This window comes from Euleptes europaea, chromosome 1, assembly GCF_029931775.1.
Source record: "Euleptes europaea isolate rEulEur1 chromosome 1, rEulEur1.hap1, whole genome shotgun sequence".
Taxonomy (NCBI): Eukaryota; Metazoa; Chordata; class Lepidosauria; order Squamata; family Sphaerodactylidae; genus Euleptes; species Euleptes europaea.
In genome coordinates, this window is record NC_079312.1 from 128,499,257 (window position 1) to 128,517,708 (window position 18,452).

The following is an 18,452-nucleotide window of genomic DNA, read 5'->3' on the forward strand; positions in this document are numbered from 1 at the left end:
CAAAGCCTTGCCTGACTGAAGAAGGAGAGTTGTTTTTTATATGCTGACGCTCTACCACTTAAGGAACAATCAAACCGGCTTACAATCACCTTTCCCTCCCTACAACAGACATCCTGTGAGGTAGGTGGGGCTGAGAGAGCGGTGACTAGCCCAAGGTCACCCAGCTGGCTTCATGTGTAGGAATGGGAAAGCCAACCCAGTTCACCAGATTAGCCTCCACTGCTCATGTGGAGGAGTGGGAATCAAACCTGGTTCTCCAGATCAGAGTCCACTGCTCCAAACACCACGCTAGTGTAGTGTAGGTGACTTCCCTCCTGCTCTCTTGAGGTCACCACAGCACAGAGGTGCTTCTCCTGCTCACCTCATGTGCCCTCTCTGGTTGGCAGGCAGGTGACCTGAGTGAATGGCCGCACTGCCTCAGCTATGAATGACTTAAGTGTTGCATGGAGCCAACAGTGTGCTCACCTACTTGCTTCCTCGCCTTATTTCCATCTCTTTTTCCCACCCAGCTTCGCCTTTTCTCCTTTCCTTGCCTTGTGTGTGGAAGGGCCAATTCAGGTATAGTCAGTACTGTCAGATGATGCAACCAGGTATGCCCAGTGGCATCAGTGGAAAGAGCCATAAAGAAAGGGAGATCTGTGATCTGGGGAGTGTGTCTGTTGGGTGGGGAGTTTGGCCCTTGAAACTCAAATGGGTAAATGCCCCTGCTGTAAAAGCTTATGTTACAATAATCTGCCACCTCCTGCTGTACTGTGTCATGTTACAAAAACCCTAACTTCTTCTAAAAAAACCTGTCTTTCCTCCACTTCTTCTCAAATATCAGGCCAAGTATAATAGTTATTAAGGCCTCTGACAGCTTTTTAAACCTCCAAGTGGCATTTGAAAAACATATGTCTCATATCTGGAAAGTGTGTGGATTTTGCAGGAGCCCCTAAAATGACAGAAAATTAGGGCTGGAATACTTACCCAAATACCTAACAATTATTTGCAAGGCTGTAATGATTTGTATTGCTGTAATGATTTCTTCCAGTACTCTGCTAGGAAGATGAGCCACTTCTCAAGGAAGAAAGGCCTCGATAGTGCATTAATTCTTTGGCAGGGGGATCCCTAAAGCGGTGTGTTTGGTCAGGTTCCTGGCCTCCTCTACTTGCAGAGGGCTGCAGTAGTCTTCAAGGAAGATAGTTGCCAGGTTGGATAGCCTCCTGTTGGCTGAGAGAGAGAAACGCAGCATGCACTCCACTACGGGAAGAGCCGTGATCTGTTGGCAAGACTGGGGTGTGGTCAGGTACATCAGAGTGGTGACCGCAGACATCACGGTTTCCTCATTTGAGCATGACAGGCAGTTGATTACAGCTGCTACCCCATCAGCCTCCAAGAGGTAGTCTTTGTTGATTTTGTCCAAGCACAGGTTACAAAGGCCGCCTAAAATATGACAGAATAAAAGCTTGTTACCTCGTTCTGTCAGCTATTTTTCTCTCATGTTTTAAGGTAAGTTGGTTCTTCAGTTCTTTCTTTATGCAGTTTCAGTGTGCTTGCAACTTGTGCATTTTAAATATAGACAAGTGTCTGTTAATCTCTTTTCATTTGCCTGTTTGTCACTTTTATCCTGCCCTTCCTACAATGAATTAAGCTGATTCACCCAAAATGTGAATGCGCAGAGGGTCCCCCCCATTTCAGCCACACAGCAACCTGTGAGATAGGCTATGCAGAGGGTCCAAGATCACCCAGTAAGCATAAGGCTGAGGATGGATTTGAACCCGGGTCCCCTCATCCTTGACACTAATCACTGTGATGTGTTAGGTCTCTTGCTAACAGGGATTCCTGCTTCCTCTTCGAAGAATCCCTATTGAAATTCCAAGCATGCTAACAAGGAAGTGATTCTCACTGAACCCCAAGTAAACATCCAGAAGAACAAACTGTTAAGTGTTAACCTTGACTATAAACAACATTCCTCTGAAGATGCATGCAAGGTAAACCACCCATTTTGGAGGGTCCTACAGTGGGATGCTAGAGCAAGCACATGTTTTGGGTAAATACAGATGAATGCTTGGTCAAGTGGTAACTTACAATGGCATGTATATAATCATTTGGTACACTGCTTATTAGTATGATTCTGCCAAGTTGTAAGGAAAGTCTGCAGAGGTCCAAAGAATCAAGAGTGGCAAGTTTCTGCTCACTACCTGAAAGGACCATGCGGATGACTACTTAATCATATGGTCTACATACACATAGTAAATTATCACTTGGTAAATTATTGCATTCACTCTGTTGGTCAGATTTCACAAAAATCATGAAACCCAAGCAAGACCTGGAGATAACTGGAAGTATCGTTTTATATATTAAAGTCTCCTGAATCAGAAAAGTCAAATTCTGAAATCAGTACAAATTGTACTCATTCCACAAATTTTCAGGAATCAATATACCACTTGCAAAATGTGGGGCCCTAATGGAAATTGAGCAATATGGCGAAGCAAGACCAAGCAGTGGGGCATCTAAAGTGTCACAGGCTGGGAACTCAATGCGTGCCCGTCCTGCAAAGTTGACTGTGTCATCCAAGTGTTGCAATTTCAGTTTATGTTTAACTATTTTGACATTGTAGCATGCATTCTACAATTTCTGCTAAAAACCTTACTTCTTACACAAGTCTTTCATACTGACCAAACTTTGACACATTGCCTTGCCTCTGAACTGATGTGGATGTCTAATTCCAAGTACAGAGGCTGGCATCCTGGTATCTCCTATATGCCCAGTCGCTTTTGGGAAAAGACATAATTCAAAGTATTGATTTAAGTTAAAGCTTTACCAAGTGCAAATTCCACAAGGGTGTCATTATCCTCTGTGAGCATATCCAGGAACAGATCCAAGACCTTGAGCTGCCGGAGATAGTCATAGTTCTTGGGATCATAAGCAAAATTAGCTAGATTTGCCAGCACTTGCTCCTTGGCTTCTGCAATATAACAACAACAACAACAACACCCTTGAAATGAAGAAAGAAGCAACTGAACTGGGTAATGCATCTATAAACCCAGGGATAAAGTAGAGAAGAGCCAATAAAATATACTCACCAGAACTTTCTGTTACTTGGAATTCAGTAACTAGGGCTTGCAGGTATTCAAGCCGACCCAGTCCTTGCAGCTCCTGCTGTTTTTGGGACATGATGCTGGAGAAAAAGGGGGTGCTTCATAAAGTACATACCACTGTAGGTTTGACGAAAAGTTCTAACAGGTATAAGATTTCTGCTTCATTTTCTTTCCCCGCTAAGATCATATTAACAGCTAAGATCATATTAACACATGGCTTCATTCCATGCTATGAACGGATAAAAGCAGAGCCTAAAGGCTACCCCTTAAACGGCTGACATTGTCTTATAACATTGACCAGTCAATACAGCAGTACTCAGGCTTTATTTTTGGGGTGGGGATACTGCCCAATTATGTTGTGCTTTTGTTCAAGATCTCAATGTCATTTGCCTCTGCAAATTTGGAAGACACCACCACCTGAAGAGAACTTCAGAGATTCAAAAGCATCACTTTTCCAATTCTGGCCATGCAGTACACAAATGATGACCCAGGAGGATGCAACTCCCTTCCTTCACATCCTCTATGGGAAACCCCTTTTATGATGAACAGGGTTCCAGTGTCTGGCAGGGCTCCTGAGTCTGGAACATAAGGCAACAGAAATTCAGCATGTAAAGCTTTTCCTGATGCACAATGCAACAGCCAGAACTTTAGGAGTCTTATGCTCTTAAAGGAATAAGAACATAAAGACTGCCTGTTAGATCAGACCAGGGTCCATTTAATCCATCATTCTGTTTCCAATAGTAAACTCTGGGTACCCAAAAGCAAGCATAAAAGTGATGCTTTTCCACTGCTGTTTATCCTTGAATTTCATGACACTGCCTCTGAAGATGGTTGGGTTTAGCCATTGATAGAGATATCCTTTGGTTTTTCAATTCCTTTAAAATGCTGTCTAAACTACTAGCTACCATCACCATGCAGTCCCGACCCAACTGTAATTAATTTCACTGGGTACTAGGTTTGCCAACCTCCAGGTTTTGGCAATTTCCCTGGAATTACAACTGATCTTCAGACTATAGAAAACAGCTTTCCTGGAGGAAATGGCTGATTTGCAGGGTAGACTCCATGGCATTATTCCCCACTGAGTTCCCTAAACCCCACACTCCCCAGGCTCCACCCCCAAATCGCCAGGAAATTCCCAGCCTGGAGTTGGCAATCCTACAGGGGTACTCGAGTTCTGGTATAATGAGAAACATTTCCCCCTGTCTCTCTTTATTCATTAGGAGCTCTGCCAGACCAAAGGTTAGCAACAATAACAACAAGGATTTGCTCCATAGGAATAAACAGGCGGGAGTAGTTGGCTATTACAGATTCCTTTGGAGCAGCTGGCGTAGTATGTTGCAGCAAAAGCAATTCTTGTGGCTCCTCAAAAGACTAGATGCACCTGACGCAAGGTGCCAACAAAAATTTATGTTCCAAAAAAAATCTGATAATCGTAAAGGGGGCCACAAAATTCCTTTTGTTTTAAAGCGAGGTTATAACATTCCAAAACGGATCCCCTCCACTGTTGTTGTTTTTAGTAGAAAAGATTAAGAGTCCAGTAGCACCTTAAAGACTACCAAAAATATTTGTGTTAGCCTTTAAGGTGCTCCTGGACTCTTGCTCTTTCCTACTACTGCAGACAGACTAACACGGCTACCCACTGTAAAGTTGTTTGTTTTACTTCCTGACCCCTCCCTGTTACCTGCTCTCCTGGGAGGGCTTTAACCCCCCCCCCTCCGCTCACTTTATACTCCAACTGCCCCCACCATCACGGGCCCAGCCTGTGCTGCGCAAGCCATCCTGCAAGAACTAAACCGGAAGTCGGAAAAGCATCCCCTTTGCTGCCCTCTCCTACAGGTCGGAAGTTGCGTATCAGAACAGCCGGCAAAGCGGCTGTACTTGCCGTACCGTAGAGATGGGAGGGGGGCGAGGGTAGTCTTTCGCGACACTTCCCGTCTCCAATGGAACCGGCGCTTCACTCTCGCTTCCAACGCAAAGAGTAGACGAGGCTTCCAACCATAGAGACGACAAGGGATAGAACGCCGCCCCCTGTGCCTCCATAGAGGACCAGAGCCTGTGGCCCGTTTTCGTTTCTACCGGAAATTCCGGTTGCGCGCCACTGTTTTGCGTACGGAAGCCCCCGAGGGTTGGAGGGAAGGGGAGGAAGGGTCTGCGCTTGCTGGCAGTCATGGCGGGCTTGTCGGCGCAGAGGCGGCTGGCTAAGCCGCTGTTATTTGGGAGCGTTTTCTGCGCTTTGGCGACCGCCTTCGTGTACAGGTGCAAGGCCAACGGGAGGGGGGGGCGGTTGTCCTAGCGGGAGAATCCAGAGGGAGGGGTAGCCGTATTGAAGCGGGGGTGCTGTTGAGGTTGGAGGGCGTGTGACTCTGTCAACTCCTGATTATGTTACTCTGTTGCCCTGTAGCCTGATCTCGTCAGATCTCAGAAGCTAAGCAGGGTCGGCCCTGGTTAGTATTTGGATGGGAGACCACCAAGGAAGTCCAGGGTTGTTGTGCAGAGGAAGGCACTGGCAGACCACCTCTGTTCGTCTCTTTGCCTTCAAAACCCCATAAGGGGTTGCCATAAGTCGGCTGCGACTTGACAGCACTTCACACACACACGTTACTTTATTGATATTATTGAAGTACAGCTGATGTGCACCGGCAGCTAATAAATAATCTAAATGGTGCCTTCCGGGCGCCCTGGTTGTAAAATGAATATTTGAAAGTATCCCTCATTAGCTTTGCAAAGGGCCCTCAGGTCCCAAAGCACGCACTAATAATCCCCCAAAAGACTGGCTGGTGGTCTTTTGTCACTCCAAAGCAAAGTACACTGATTCCCTTATGGGCCAAGGCTGCTGCTGTTTGGGTCCATTTGGAGTAGGGTTGCCAACCTCCAGGTAGTTAAACCGGAATTAATTGATACGTGTGCTGAATAAACACTAGTTGAAGAAAATAGCAGCACCAAGGCTCTTAAACTAAACACAGTATTTATATGGACAAAAATGAAAAACAAAGATACAGGCTAAGGTAAGTACTTAACTTTCTTGTAATGTTCCAAATTGGTTACAAGGACATCAGAACTAATCCAAATAAGCACGAATGAAAAGTCCCACTTTTCTTTAAAGTGTATTCCTCAGATAATCCCTTTGTAAGTAGTTACGAGATACTTCCTCAAACATTTGTGAGGTGAATTCTTTATTTGATGAGAGGCAGCTGTTAGACGATTGTGAAAATGAGAATTTATTTTGACCATACATACCAGCCTTCTGAATTAGTTCAGAACCTTGAGGGTCGGCTGGTCATTGTGGGTGAGTATGAACACGGCTCAGATGTATGTTCAGGTTTATAAAATCCTGTATGGGTCCACATATATTACTATGTTTTTTTCAGAGGTCGTTGTACCCTATACAAAATATTGAGACGGAAAAAACATAAACTAAGAGGTGACTATAATCAACTGAAGAAGCAACCGGATTGCAAAACGCACACCAATCCGGAAGTGTCGTTTTGATTTTGTGATTTTTGTTCTTTGGAATTTACTTTCGGATTTGACTTATTCTTGAATATATTGGACCTTGGATTGGCTTTGGAATTGATTTATATTGAACCAACTGGACTGTAGAATTGGATTTTCACAAAGGACCTTGTGCTTAACTATAACATCACGTGCTGACAGGTGGAGTAACCGGGCACTGGGACTTTTCATTCATGCTTATTTGGATTAGTTTTGATGTCCTTGTAACCAATTTGGAACTTTACAAGCAAGTTAAGTACTTACCTTAGCCTGTATCTTTGTTTTTCATTTTTGTCCATATAAATATTGTGATTAGTTTAAGAGCCTTGGTGCTGCTGTTTTCTTCAACCTCCAGGTAGTAGCTGGAGATCTCCAGCTATTTCAACTGATCTCCAGCCGATAGAGATCAGTTCCCCTGGAGAAAATGGCCGCTTTGGCAATTGGACTCTGTGGCATCGAAGTCCCTCCCCTCCCCAAACCCCACCCTCCTCAGGCTCCACCCCAAAAAAACCCCACTAGTTGTGAAGAGAGACCTGGCAACCCTAACTTGGAGGGTCTGGTTTGGACCTGTCTGGCAGCAGGAGCCCTGCTTCTAGTAGCCAGGAGTCAGCCAAATAGGCACTCTCCTCACTGTGCCACCCCAAGCAGACCCTTGGGTGACCTAGGCTGGAGAACCAACCCAGCTAAGACTCCCATCCCATAAACTTCTTCAGGGGAACACCCATGAAGCATTGCCTGGTCAAGCAAATACTCAAGCACCAATGTTACTTGAATTGGAATTGAAACTGGAGTATGCCTGAAAAGCTGTATAGCTGCACCTTGGAATCCGATGAAAGGTTAGCCTCATACACCTGATGTATGTGGGTAGAGAGGGAACAGGACCAACAGTTAATGGAAGCTCAGTATCGCTCATTGCAAAATCTTGTCTTTTGCTTTACAGGTTTTCCAAGCAGATATCCCAGTTGATGGGAATGTATATACTCATCTATACTGATGAGGGCAAGGGGAAGTTAAGGGAAACCTGTGTAGTAAGATAGGAAAGCTTACTGAACTCTTTGTGTTTACCATAGACATCAGTTTTTCCCTGAGGTAGAAGAGCTTCGTGCCCAGGAGTATCATCGCAATGAGGAGAAGCGCCAAGAGGTGCTGCAGAGGCGCCAGAAGCAATTGGCTGAGCTTGCACAGAAAAGAAGTGCCTCTTAGTGGACCTGTACTGCTGACAGAAACCGACCTGACTGGCCGGCTGACTAAATGGACCAGGTGGGATTTCACTCCTACCCACAGCCTTTGGCGGCGGGAGGGGGGGAGTTTGGCCTCCAGCAGCTGTGTGCACTTGCCCAGTTCACTGGATGGTATGACTGGTCTAACAAAACAGGGCTTGGGGAATGAGGAAACTTGACATCTGTTCTTGGCTGTTTTATTGACTTCTTTTACGTGACTTTGAGCATGAAAGGTAATATAAATTGTCTTGTCAGACAATATTGTGATTTTTAAATATTCAGGGTTGCAATGAATAGTAGAAGCCTCTCTTTGGAAATTTTTCATCAGTACAAAACACAGTTAGTGCCTGTGCAGAAGTGCCTAAGTGACTGTTCTGGTGCATACTTTCCTGTATGTGTTTTTTAAAATCACTGTTTGGAACACAGTTACTAATTTTTAAGCATTATTTAGATTTTTGTGTAGTTTCTCAGCCAAACCTGCCACCCCAGTGCTTTTATGTTGGGGGGGGGGGAAGCAAAAGAGAAGGGTGTCTGTCTTTTATCCTTTCTGTGTGAAGGTGGGTTAAAGACTTTTCCTTTCCTCAAGCTTTCCCAGACTGGGGCCCCATGCAGTCTCTGTTCACCTTTTAGTAACACTGGGAAGATCTGGTCATGGGTAGGATTCTCATTTGTTAGACACTCAGTTGTAAATGAAACAAATTCTATAACATATAGGTTAAATTTATAAAACTAAGTTATAAGTTAAACTTAAAAGTTTACTTTATAAATCAACTCTATTTTTTCTGTGTACATTTTCTTCACAGATGAAATGACAACCTCTGCATATTTATGAGTTCAAATACAGTAATTCAGTTGGGGCTAAAAATTCTGCTTCTAGGATTGAGATTTTCAAAGGACTTAAACTGGGGGAGATGCTGGGGGAGGGGGGCAAAAGCAGGGCAGTGGGGGGAATGAAGTCATTGGGAAAGGTTTTATTGGATGAGCTAATGATGGTTATGAGAGAGATCAAATTTGCATGTGGATAAGGCGTATAGGTAATGTCTGATTCCGGTGGGGAATCCCTTCCCTTTGCACTCCTTTCCCCCTATATTTTAGCAATATGTACGTATTGTAATACATTTAAGATCATGGTGTAATGGTATTTTATCTTGCTCCCACCATTTGTAAAAGGTAGTGCATCTGGATTATGCCTTTGAAAATTAGTTGGGGGGGAGGGGCAATGAGGGAAGACTGTCACCTTCTTGCCTTGTGTGTTGGTTTCCTGGAAAATCTGAGTGGCCTCTGTTGGAAATAGGATTCTGAACTATATGGACTCCCGATCCTGCAGGAACCATGATGTATAAGAAGAAAGTGCATTGGAAGAGTGAAGGCTAGCAAGTGTGCAATTCACTGGAAAGATCATACTTAGCTAAAGTGAATGAGAACTGCACAAGTCCATCACCATGCTCGTCTACTTCTCCCACTTACTTCAGTGGTCTTGTGTAAGAGTCTTTCCCAATTGATTGGGCCTCAAATAAAGACAGTTGATTGATAAAGAAAAGGGGAATGGATGCAAATGAAAAACAACAAAGAAGGAAGGACTTCTATATATGTAATGTCTGCTCAGAGATGCAAAATTTCCAGAAATTTTGAAGCAATGAAAAAATGTTTTTTTTTTTCCTGTTTGATTTTCTGGAGGAAATGGAAATTTTCTGGGGGAAAATTGAAATATATCCAATACTGACTGTCCTATCAAATCTAATATGATTTTACCGCTTTAACAACATAAAACACATCATTTAGAATTTGCTTAGCATATAAAATTGCAATATTTGACACATTTATGGAGTTTAAAAGTTATAAATGCCTTTTGTACAAGCAAAATTGAAAATATACCCAGTACTTGAGAGAAAACTGCAAGCTGATGCACTCTATGCTAACTCAGCACATGTACCTTAATGTTTACTGTCTGGTTAGAGAGTTGCGGCCCATTCCTGGAGGGGTGGGGGCGAACCATGGCAGCTGGGACACAGCTGAAAAGACTCCTTAGAGGCTTCCCGGCACCACAGCGGGGAAAAAAGCCTTTCTTCCAAAATAAAAACAAAAAGTTTTTTTCCCCCATAGGGGAAAAGCCCATCTGCGCCACCTAAAACCCTTTTCACTAAAAAGGTGGCGCAGGAAGACTGCTGGCATCCCACAAGGTGTTCCCAGAGTGAAAACGGTTTGGAAGCTGCGTAAATGCATCTCTGCCCTCCCAGAACACCTCCTGGGATGCTGGCGCAGGGATTTGCACCGGAAGAACCCCAGCGGAAGGCTCCACTGGCTGCAGCATGGTGTCCCAGGGCCAGTTGTGATGCCCTCCATGGCAGAGTAAGTGCCCGTTACCCCCAGATAACTGGGCACTTACTCCGCTGTCAGCTCCTAAGCCGACTCTGCCCCCCCTTCAGGAATGCACAATCAGTTTTCCTCAGGCTTTAGTGCATTTTCTTTCCCACCTCTGATTTTTTTCTCTCACTCCTGCAAGGTAGGGCAATAAACTACTTTTTACCTAGTCTATTGGTAAATGTGTCAGTTTTTTGAGGGAGATGTGGAAATGTCAACCATGTTAGGTCATAACATAAGAAAGGCCCTGCTGGATCAGACCAAGGCCCATCAAGTCCAGCAGTCTGTGCACACAGTGGCCAACAAGGTGCCTCTAGGAAGCCACAAATAAGACGAGTGCAGCAGCACCATCCTGCCTGTGTTCCACAGCACCCAAAATAATAGGCATGCTCCTCTGATACTAGAGAGAATAGGTATGCAGCGTGACTAGTATCCATTCTAACTAATAGCCATGAATACCCCTCTCCTCCATGAATATGTCCACTCCCCTCTTAAAGCCCTCCAAGCTGGCAGCCATCACCACATCCTGGGGCAGGGAGTTCCACAATTTAACTATGCGTTGTGTGAAAAAATGCTTCCTTTTATCTGTTTTTAATCTCTCACCCTCTAGCTTTAGCAGATGACCCCGTGTTCTAGTATTATGGGAGAGGGAGAAAAACTTCTCCCTGTCCACTCTCTCCAAACCATGCATAATTTTATAGACCTCTATCATGTCTCCCCTCACCGCCTTCTTTCCAAGCTAAACAGCCCTAAGCTTCTTAACCGCTCCACATAGGACAGTTGCTCTAGTCCCCTAATCATTTTGGTTGCACCTTCTCAAGCTCTGTAATATCCTTTTTTAGGTGTGGTGACCAGAACTGTACACAGTATTCCAAGAATGGTCTCACCATAGATTTGTACAAGGGCAAAAGAACAACAGAAGGCATAAAACTGTTGAGAGGCAATGAGAGCCCTGCATGCTCCCCTCATAAAGATTATGTGTCCTTCTAGGTATACCCACCTTGTCATCAAAAACATTTCACTCATTATAAAAAAGAAAATATTTCATAGATTTTTCCAGTACTCCCTCAAATTTCCATTTTTCCCATAGGAAAAATTGAAAAAAGGCCTTAGAGAAAACAAGGGAAAGTCTTTCTCCCCCCCCCCCCCAGTTTTTTCAGGGGTTTTTTTCTGGGCCTTCACATCTCTAGGTCTGTACTGCAACCTGGAACAAGAGGAAGGCATTTGGGGGAAAATGGTCTTGTAGCTGCTTTAGAGAAGACTGATGATGGCAGCATCAGCAGTTATGTGGAACAACTGCATTTCATTGGCTCTAGGCTAATCAAGGAAAATACCTTGGAGGAACTCAAATTGGTCGTCCCTTGCCATCCCAGACTTTTGGGACAATGTGAACTAAGTTTTGAGGACAGTCATAATGTCATTTCATTGAGCTGGCTCTGCTGAGAACATAATTTGTAGGGTCCTTTTAGAATTTCAGTTTTAATTTGCTTGTGTGTGGATGATGCGTACAATTAAAGTACCCAAGATATACGTGGTGGTTTTATGATCTAGTAACCTTGTTAAAGCCAAGCAAACCTGGGCTCTAGTCATTTTAGGGGTGGGAGACCATCTTGAGTTCTTTGATAGGTGGGATATAAATGGAAATATTATTAATAATTACTCATTAGGGAGAGACATGGCATCAATTTGTTGGGGGAAAGGGCAAGATATCACTTTACTTTGAGAATTGTTAAAATAAATTGATTTCGACTATCCTTGACTTGCAGGCTCTTTATTTTGAGCGATTGGTTTAATTTGCAATACTATACAGCAATATATATTCTTTAAGGAGTAGTGGGACTTTTAAAATTTCACTGCACTTCTAAAGTAATCTAAAAACTTAATGCTTTAGTCTGTCATAGCCCTGTGATTAAACATGTCTTTTGAAACAGCACACCACCTACGATAGCTTTGAAAAAGGATAGTGACACTGGAAGAAGGCAACGGCAGCAGGGAGTGACCATTAGCCGGTTTTCCTAGCTTTGCCAGCTTATAATCTTGTATAGTAAAATTAGTTAGGTTTGTGTTACCCTGCTTATTACTTTTGATTAAAGTTTAATTTCCCTGCCCTCCTCCTAGAAACTCTGAAGAATCCAGTTCCTTTTCAGGGCTTAGCGATCAAGCAGGAACTTCCTTTTATAATGTAACAATATAATTCCAGTGAAAGAAATCTTTGTTACTTATTACCTTGCCAAGTATGAACAGAACTTGAACTATTCTTTTAGTGATGTAGATGTTTAGTACGTATCCAGCACCAGCAGCACAATATCCTGTTCATGTATAATAGAATTGGTGGTGACAATTTATGGGAACATCACCTTGTTCCTGTTGCTTACTTTTAGAAAAGAAAAGGGGGGGGACTAAGGGAGATATGTAGTCAGAGTTAAATGTGGTGGTGACTGGTAGCGAGGTAGGATAAGAGTGCTGGTAGTACTTTACGAGTGAGACTAGGGAACTACAGGTCAATGGGAAACAGGAAGACCCTAAATATAACTAATCTACTATGCTTAATTTAAAGTGAGATAATGTATCAAACAAGAGTGCTCTGTGCCCACCAACTAATCATGAAGCCAGGAAAATCAGTGCCTGCTTTGGCAACTAAGACATTAAATACATGAACACATGAAGCTGCCTTATACTGAATCAGACCCTTGGTCCATCAGTCAATATTCTCTACTCAGACCAGCAGCAGCTCTCCAGGATCTCAGGTAGAGGTCTTTCACATCATCTACTTGCCTGGTCCCTTTAACTGGAGATGACGGGGATTGAACCTCGGACCTTCTGCATGCCAAGCGAATACTCTACACTGAGCCACAGCCCTCCCTGCTTGATGCATTGCCATTGCTAAATTGATCAACATAAGCAGGACAAGTAGAAAAATAATCAACTATAGGATTTTTTATGGGTTTCAGCAAAGCCATATTCATTTTCCTAGCAAAAGAGGGCAGAGATATTTAATTAGAATGGGTTGGATGTAGACTACATTTTCTGCTAGTGGAAGGAGTGGGATAATTTCCACCAATTCCAAATGACCTCATGCTGTTCCTCAGGGATCCCGTCCTCTGGGAACAGCATTTTTGGGGATGGAAATGAGGGTAGGGCACAAATGAACATAAGAGCCATGCTGGATCAGACCAAACGTCCATTCAATCCAGCATCCTGTTCACACAGTGGCCAACTACCTACCTCTAGGAAGCCCACAAACAGGAAGACTGTGACAGCATCATCCTGCCTGTGCTCCCCAGCAACTGATTTAAGGAGGTATACTACCTCTGGTATTGGAGGGAGTAGATATCCATCATGATTGGCAGCCATGAATAGCCCAGTCCTCTGTGAATTTGTCCACTCCCCTTTTAAAACCTTCCAAACCGGCGGCCATCACATCCTGTGGCGAGTTTCGCAAATTAACTATGCGCTGTGTGAAGAAATACTTCCTTTTTTTCTGTCCTGAATCTTCCCCCTTCAACTTAAAAGAATGACTCTGGGTTCCAGTGTTACGGGAGAAGGAGAAAAGCGTCTCCCTGTCCTCCCTCTCCATGCCATGCATAATTTTATAAACCTCTATCATGTCTTCCCCATTTATTGTGCCATCGAGTCACAGCTGACTTACGGTGGCCCTGTAGGTTTTTAAAGGCAAGAGACATTAGGAAGTGGTTTGCGATTGCCTACTTCCACATCACGACCCAGGAATTCCTTGGGGATCTCCCATCCAAATACTAACCAGGGCTGACCCTGCGTAGCTTCTGAGATCTAACAAGTTCAGGCTAGTCTGGGTCTATCGAGGTCAGGGTATCTCCCCTAACTGCCTTTTTCTAGGCTTAATAGACCTAAGTGTTTTAAACCTATCCTCATAGGGTAGCTGCTCTACCCCATTGAACATTTTAATTGCTTTATTCTGTACCCTTTCAAGCTCTACAATATCCTTTCTCAGGTGTGATGACCAGAACTGAACACAATATTTCAAGTGTGATTTCACCATAGATTTATATATAAGCGCAATATGATAGCAGTAGTTTTTTCTCTATTCCTCACATTGAATCTCATTTGCCATTTTAATGCCCATTCCACCAGTTTGGAGATCCTTTTGGAGAGCTTTGCAATCTGTTTGTTGACTTAATCACCCTAAATAATTTGGTGTCATCTGCAAAGTTGGCCATTTCACTACTCACCCCTAACCCCAGGCTATTTAAGAACAAGTTGAAAAGCACCCATTGCAATACAGACCCCCTGAGGGACCCCGCTGCTCACGTCCCTCCATTGTGAGAACTGACCATTTCTTCCTACTCTCTGCTTCCTGTTTTTTTTTTAGCCAGTTTCCAAGTCCTCTTATCCCATGACTCTGAAGACCGCTCAGGAGTCTTTGGTGAAGGACTTTGTCAAAAGCCTTCTGAAAATCCAGATAAACAATGTCTACCGGCTTGTTCCTGTCTACGTTTATTGACACTTTCAAAGAACTTTAAGAGGTTCGTGAGATAGGACTTACCTTTGCAGAAGCCGCATTGGTTTTTATTCAGCAGGGCTTGTCTTTCTATATGCTTGACCATTTTTATCTTTAATAATGCTTTCCATCAATTTACCTGGAAAAGATGTTTAGCTAACTAGCCTGTACTTTCCCAGAATGCTCTGTTCCTCTGACAGAAGTGCCTTGCATGAGTGCAAAATTTAGTCAGGATCCAAGCCAATGTAAAACCTTATTCATGGAGGAATACTTCCTTTAAATCCACGGGAAAAGTTACAGAGAAATAACAGAAAATCTCAGACATAGAAATAAATTTATAATAGAGATTACATTAAAAAAAAACCTCTCTGAAAAGATGCTTTACTACTTAGGGTTGTTTTTATTTCGAAAAAGACAGAAAAGTGCTAAGGTCCCTTCTCAAATGTTTTGTTCTGAGAGGAAAAACCATAATGCATTCCCTTAACCAGAAACCAAAAGCACTAAAGCTTGTGTGCATTACAAGTTCAAAGGTCTTAAGTGTCAGTTCACTTTAGTGCTGTCAGTTTTACAAAAGTGCATTTGACCTTAAAGTATCATAAAAAGACAACTACACATAGGTTCTGCAGCAATATTATTTGAGAACAAACAGTAACAAATTGGCCACAGCCCTGAAACCAGCCCTTTGGAAGCAGTTTGCGGGTAGCAGCCTATTATCAATTTAACGTTTTTGGTCCATTGTTAAATCCTTACAAAGACTTGTTCCTTGGGTCCCATTCAGTTCCATGAACCCCATTGCAGAAGGCTAATTAACTGATACGGAATTGCTAGCAACTTGCATCAACATTCACGCTGTGAATTCATCCTTGGGCTCCCCAGTGCTCAAGATCGTGGAGGTTGCCTGAATTCCACTTTGGGGCCTAGTTTTAGTAGAAAGGAGGATGAATGAGAATAAGTGCATCCATCTGCCTCACGGTGTGTTGAGGAAGCACAGTGCATCTAGAGTTGCTTGTTGAAAGCTACTGAACCAAAAGGAACAGAATGGCTTAAACACAATCACTGCAAATCCTCAGCACTAAAGTACTGTAAGTTTGCTACTGAAGTAGGAGTAACATGACGAGGGCCCTAACGTACTCAGTTTTCACAGGCAAACTTGCCATACAGTCCTAAGGACACTTTGTAGGGAATATGCCCCATTAAATAGACTTGCATAGGATTCTAGATAGACCTGTTTAGGAAGCCACTGTTAGTTTGAGCCTGTTGAGACCATTTTTGCTAGCAATGCTTAGGACTCTAATGATATGCACACACAAAAGGAAGTCCCATGGGACTTGGTGGGATATTAGGGCTGCCAACCTCCAGGTGGTGGCTGGAGATCGGCCACTATTACAACTGATCTCCAAGCGACAGAGATCAGTTCCCCTGGAGAAAATGGCTGCTTTGGCAATTGGACTCTATAGCATTGAAACCCCTCCCCTCTCCAAACCCCACCCTCCTCAGGCTCCACCCCCCCCCAAATCTCCAGGTATTTCCCAACCCGGAGGTGGCAACCCTTTGTGACATACTTTCAAGTAATACAAGAAAACCTTTACAACATCAGACCAAAGGGTAGGGTTACCCACTTCAAGATGGAGCCTGGAGTTCCTCCAGAATTACGACTGATCTCCAGATTACAGGGATCAGTTCTACTGGAGAAAATGGCAGCATGGAGTCTGGAAGAAACAGAAGTCTTGGGAGTGACATCTCTGCTGAGCTCCCTTCCCTGCCCAAACTCTGTCCTCTCCAGACACTGCCTCAAATCTCCAGGAACTTCCCAACCCAGAGTTGATAACCCTACCAAGGACCTATCAAGTATTGTTTCAGTGGCTTACCAGATGCCCCTGGGACGCTAACAATCAATGCATGAAGGCAGCAGTCCTTGTTTGTCCCCAAGCTTTGGTAATCGGAAATCTACTGCCTCTAGACTTGGGACGTTCTACTGAGCGATATTTGTTGACAGCTGTTGTTAGAGCTATTCTCCATGAATGTGTCTAACTCCTTTTAAAGCAACTTAAGCATGCATTGGGTTGAGCTGTAAATCTGTTTTGGTATTTCCCCTGCCACTATCAGAAATTATTCTAGAATGTACCTTTTATTTTTAAATGGTTCTCTCCCACTTTTTATCTGGCATGGAAAACAATCACAAGCTTTTACAGAAGAGAAACTCAAAGGTGTTTTTAGAGTAACTTATGAAAATATCCAGGGTCTTGTAAGGTTTGGGGGTTTGGCTATTGAAAGCAGAAGCTTCCAGAACCATGCATATATGCTGAATTTATATTCTGATAAATTCTCCAGACTTGGCAAATTATTTCACCCTCAAAATGATTGGAAGCACAGAATAATCCTGAAGGGTTCTGCTTGGTATATAGCTACTGGGAAACCAACAGGGCACTGTGGCTTTATTACCGAATTATAACACATACCTAATTCATAGAATCATAAGAGTTGGAAGGGACCACCAGGGTCATCTAGTCCAACCCCCTGCACAATGCAGGAAATTACCTCCCCCACACACTCCCAGTGACCCCTACTCCATACCCAGAAGATGCCCAATATGCCCTCCCTCTCATCATCTGCCTGTCATAGAATCAGCACTGCTGACAGATGGCCATCTATAACATACATCTATACAAAACCTATCTGCAAGTGTGCGCCTATAGCCATCCCCCTGCTTTTCAACGTAAGCCCTGAATCAATAATGGGAACGTAAGTTGTTTCTTTCCCCCTCTCTAACAGCTTTAAGGCAAGCTTGCTGAGGTCTCATTGTAGATATAGTTGTGAAGCAAAATGGATTTTGATCCACCCTCTTTGAGGAGAAGTCCCTCCCCAAGTAGAAAAGGGTGACTAGTGACCTGCCTTTGATGCTGCTCCATCTCCTCTGACAGTGATTGCTTGTATACACGTATTTTGGGCATAACTAAGGGCGGTAATAATGGGAGGCAACTGGATCTGATGGATGGGGTGTAATTTTCTGAGAAACTCCTCTGTATACACCCCATTGAAAAGAATGTGACAACCATGTTCTTGTGTAACTCTCAGTCAGGTCAATGAAGTTTATGCAAAAAAAATCCCAGTAGATTACGCTTTGTATTAATTAATTGAGGAGGTCCCATTGGGATTTTCTGCCTCAAATGTCAAAATTTCTTGGGTTGGCTCTGCAGGTATAGGCCCCCAATTTGGCCCTCAAGTGGATTAATATAGGTCTATTTGGCCCGACCTCTACAACTATATGACTGAGCTATCCTTCTGTGCCGTTGATGACTGCTTTCTGTTTTAGAAAATGCTAGAATTCCTACCCAGTGTTCCATGCCATTTGAAACCATTTCAGACTTTCATATTTCTAAAAAATTTAAAACACGCTAACAACCTTCAGGTCGGTGTTTTCTGAGATAGCCGAACTGTAAGAAAAGAATGTAAGATGAGGGGCTCGAATCATGAAGAGAAAGCAAGGAAAGGAGAATTAAAGCACAGTTCTGTTCCAGTTCAAACACCACTATTTTGACAAGCATTGGAACAAGCAAATTTGGAGGACTTGGCAAAGCTAGCTACAACTTTGCCAGCCAACTAAGCAAACATCCTGAGGTGATTTAAAGACTGGCCTTAGCATTTATGCCAATAAAGCTGTTGATTGATTGATTGGCCTTAGCCTGAACACCACAGGAAGGAGATTCTAGAGGGGGTTGCCATTTCCCTAACCACCTACTTCTGTAGGTTATCTTAAAAAACTATGACCTTCAGACCAGAGCAGGGAAAGTCTGTCTTCATTTTGATGTTTTGCTTTGTGTG

General features: G+C 43.4%; 1 protein-coding gene across 1 annotated transcript; it reads right to left on the reverse strand.

Annotated features, from left to right (window-relative positions):
• Positions 1 to 1,035: 1,035 nt before the first annotated feature.
• On the reverse strand, positions 1,036 to 3,157 carry ARMC7 (armadillo repeat containing 7). The gene is made up of 3 exons (XM_056863025.1): positions 3,066 to 3,157; positions 2,804 to 2,947; positions 1,036 to 1,422 (listed from the first exon to the last, which is right to left on the reverse strand). The coding sequence occupies exons 1-3, from the start codon at positions 3,154 to 3,156 to the stop codon at positions 1,085 to 1,087; spliced, it is 573 nt and encodes a 190-aa protein (XP_056719003.1). The 5' UTR covers position 3,157; the 3' UTR covers positions 1,036 to 1,084.
• Positions 3,158 to 18,452: the final 15,295 nt, after the last annotated feature.

Coding starts and splice junctions, on each gene's coding strand:
- ARMC7 (XM_056863025.1), bottom strand. CDS start 3,156: ATGTCCCAAAAACAGCAGGAGCTGCAAGGACTGGGTCGGCTTGAATAC. Junction 2,948..3,065: donor CCAAGTAACAGAAAGTTCTG/GTGAGTATATTT, acceptor GTTATATTGCAG/AAGCCAAGGAGCAAGTGCTG. Junction 1,423..2,803: donor CCTTGTGGAATTTGCACTTG/GTAAAGCTTTAA, acceptor GTCATATTTTAG/GCGGCCTTTGTAACCTGTGC.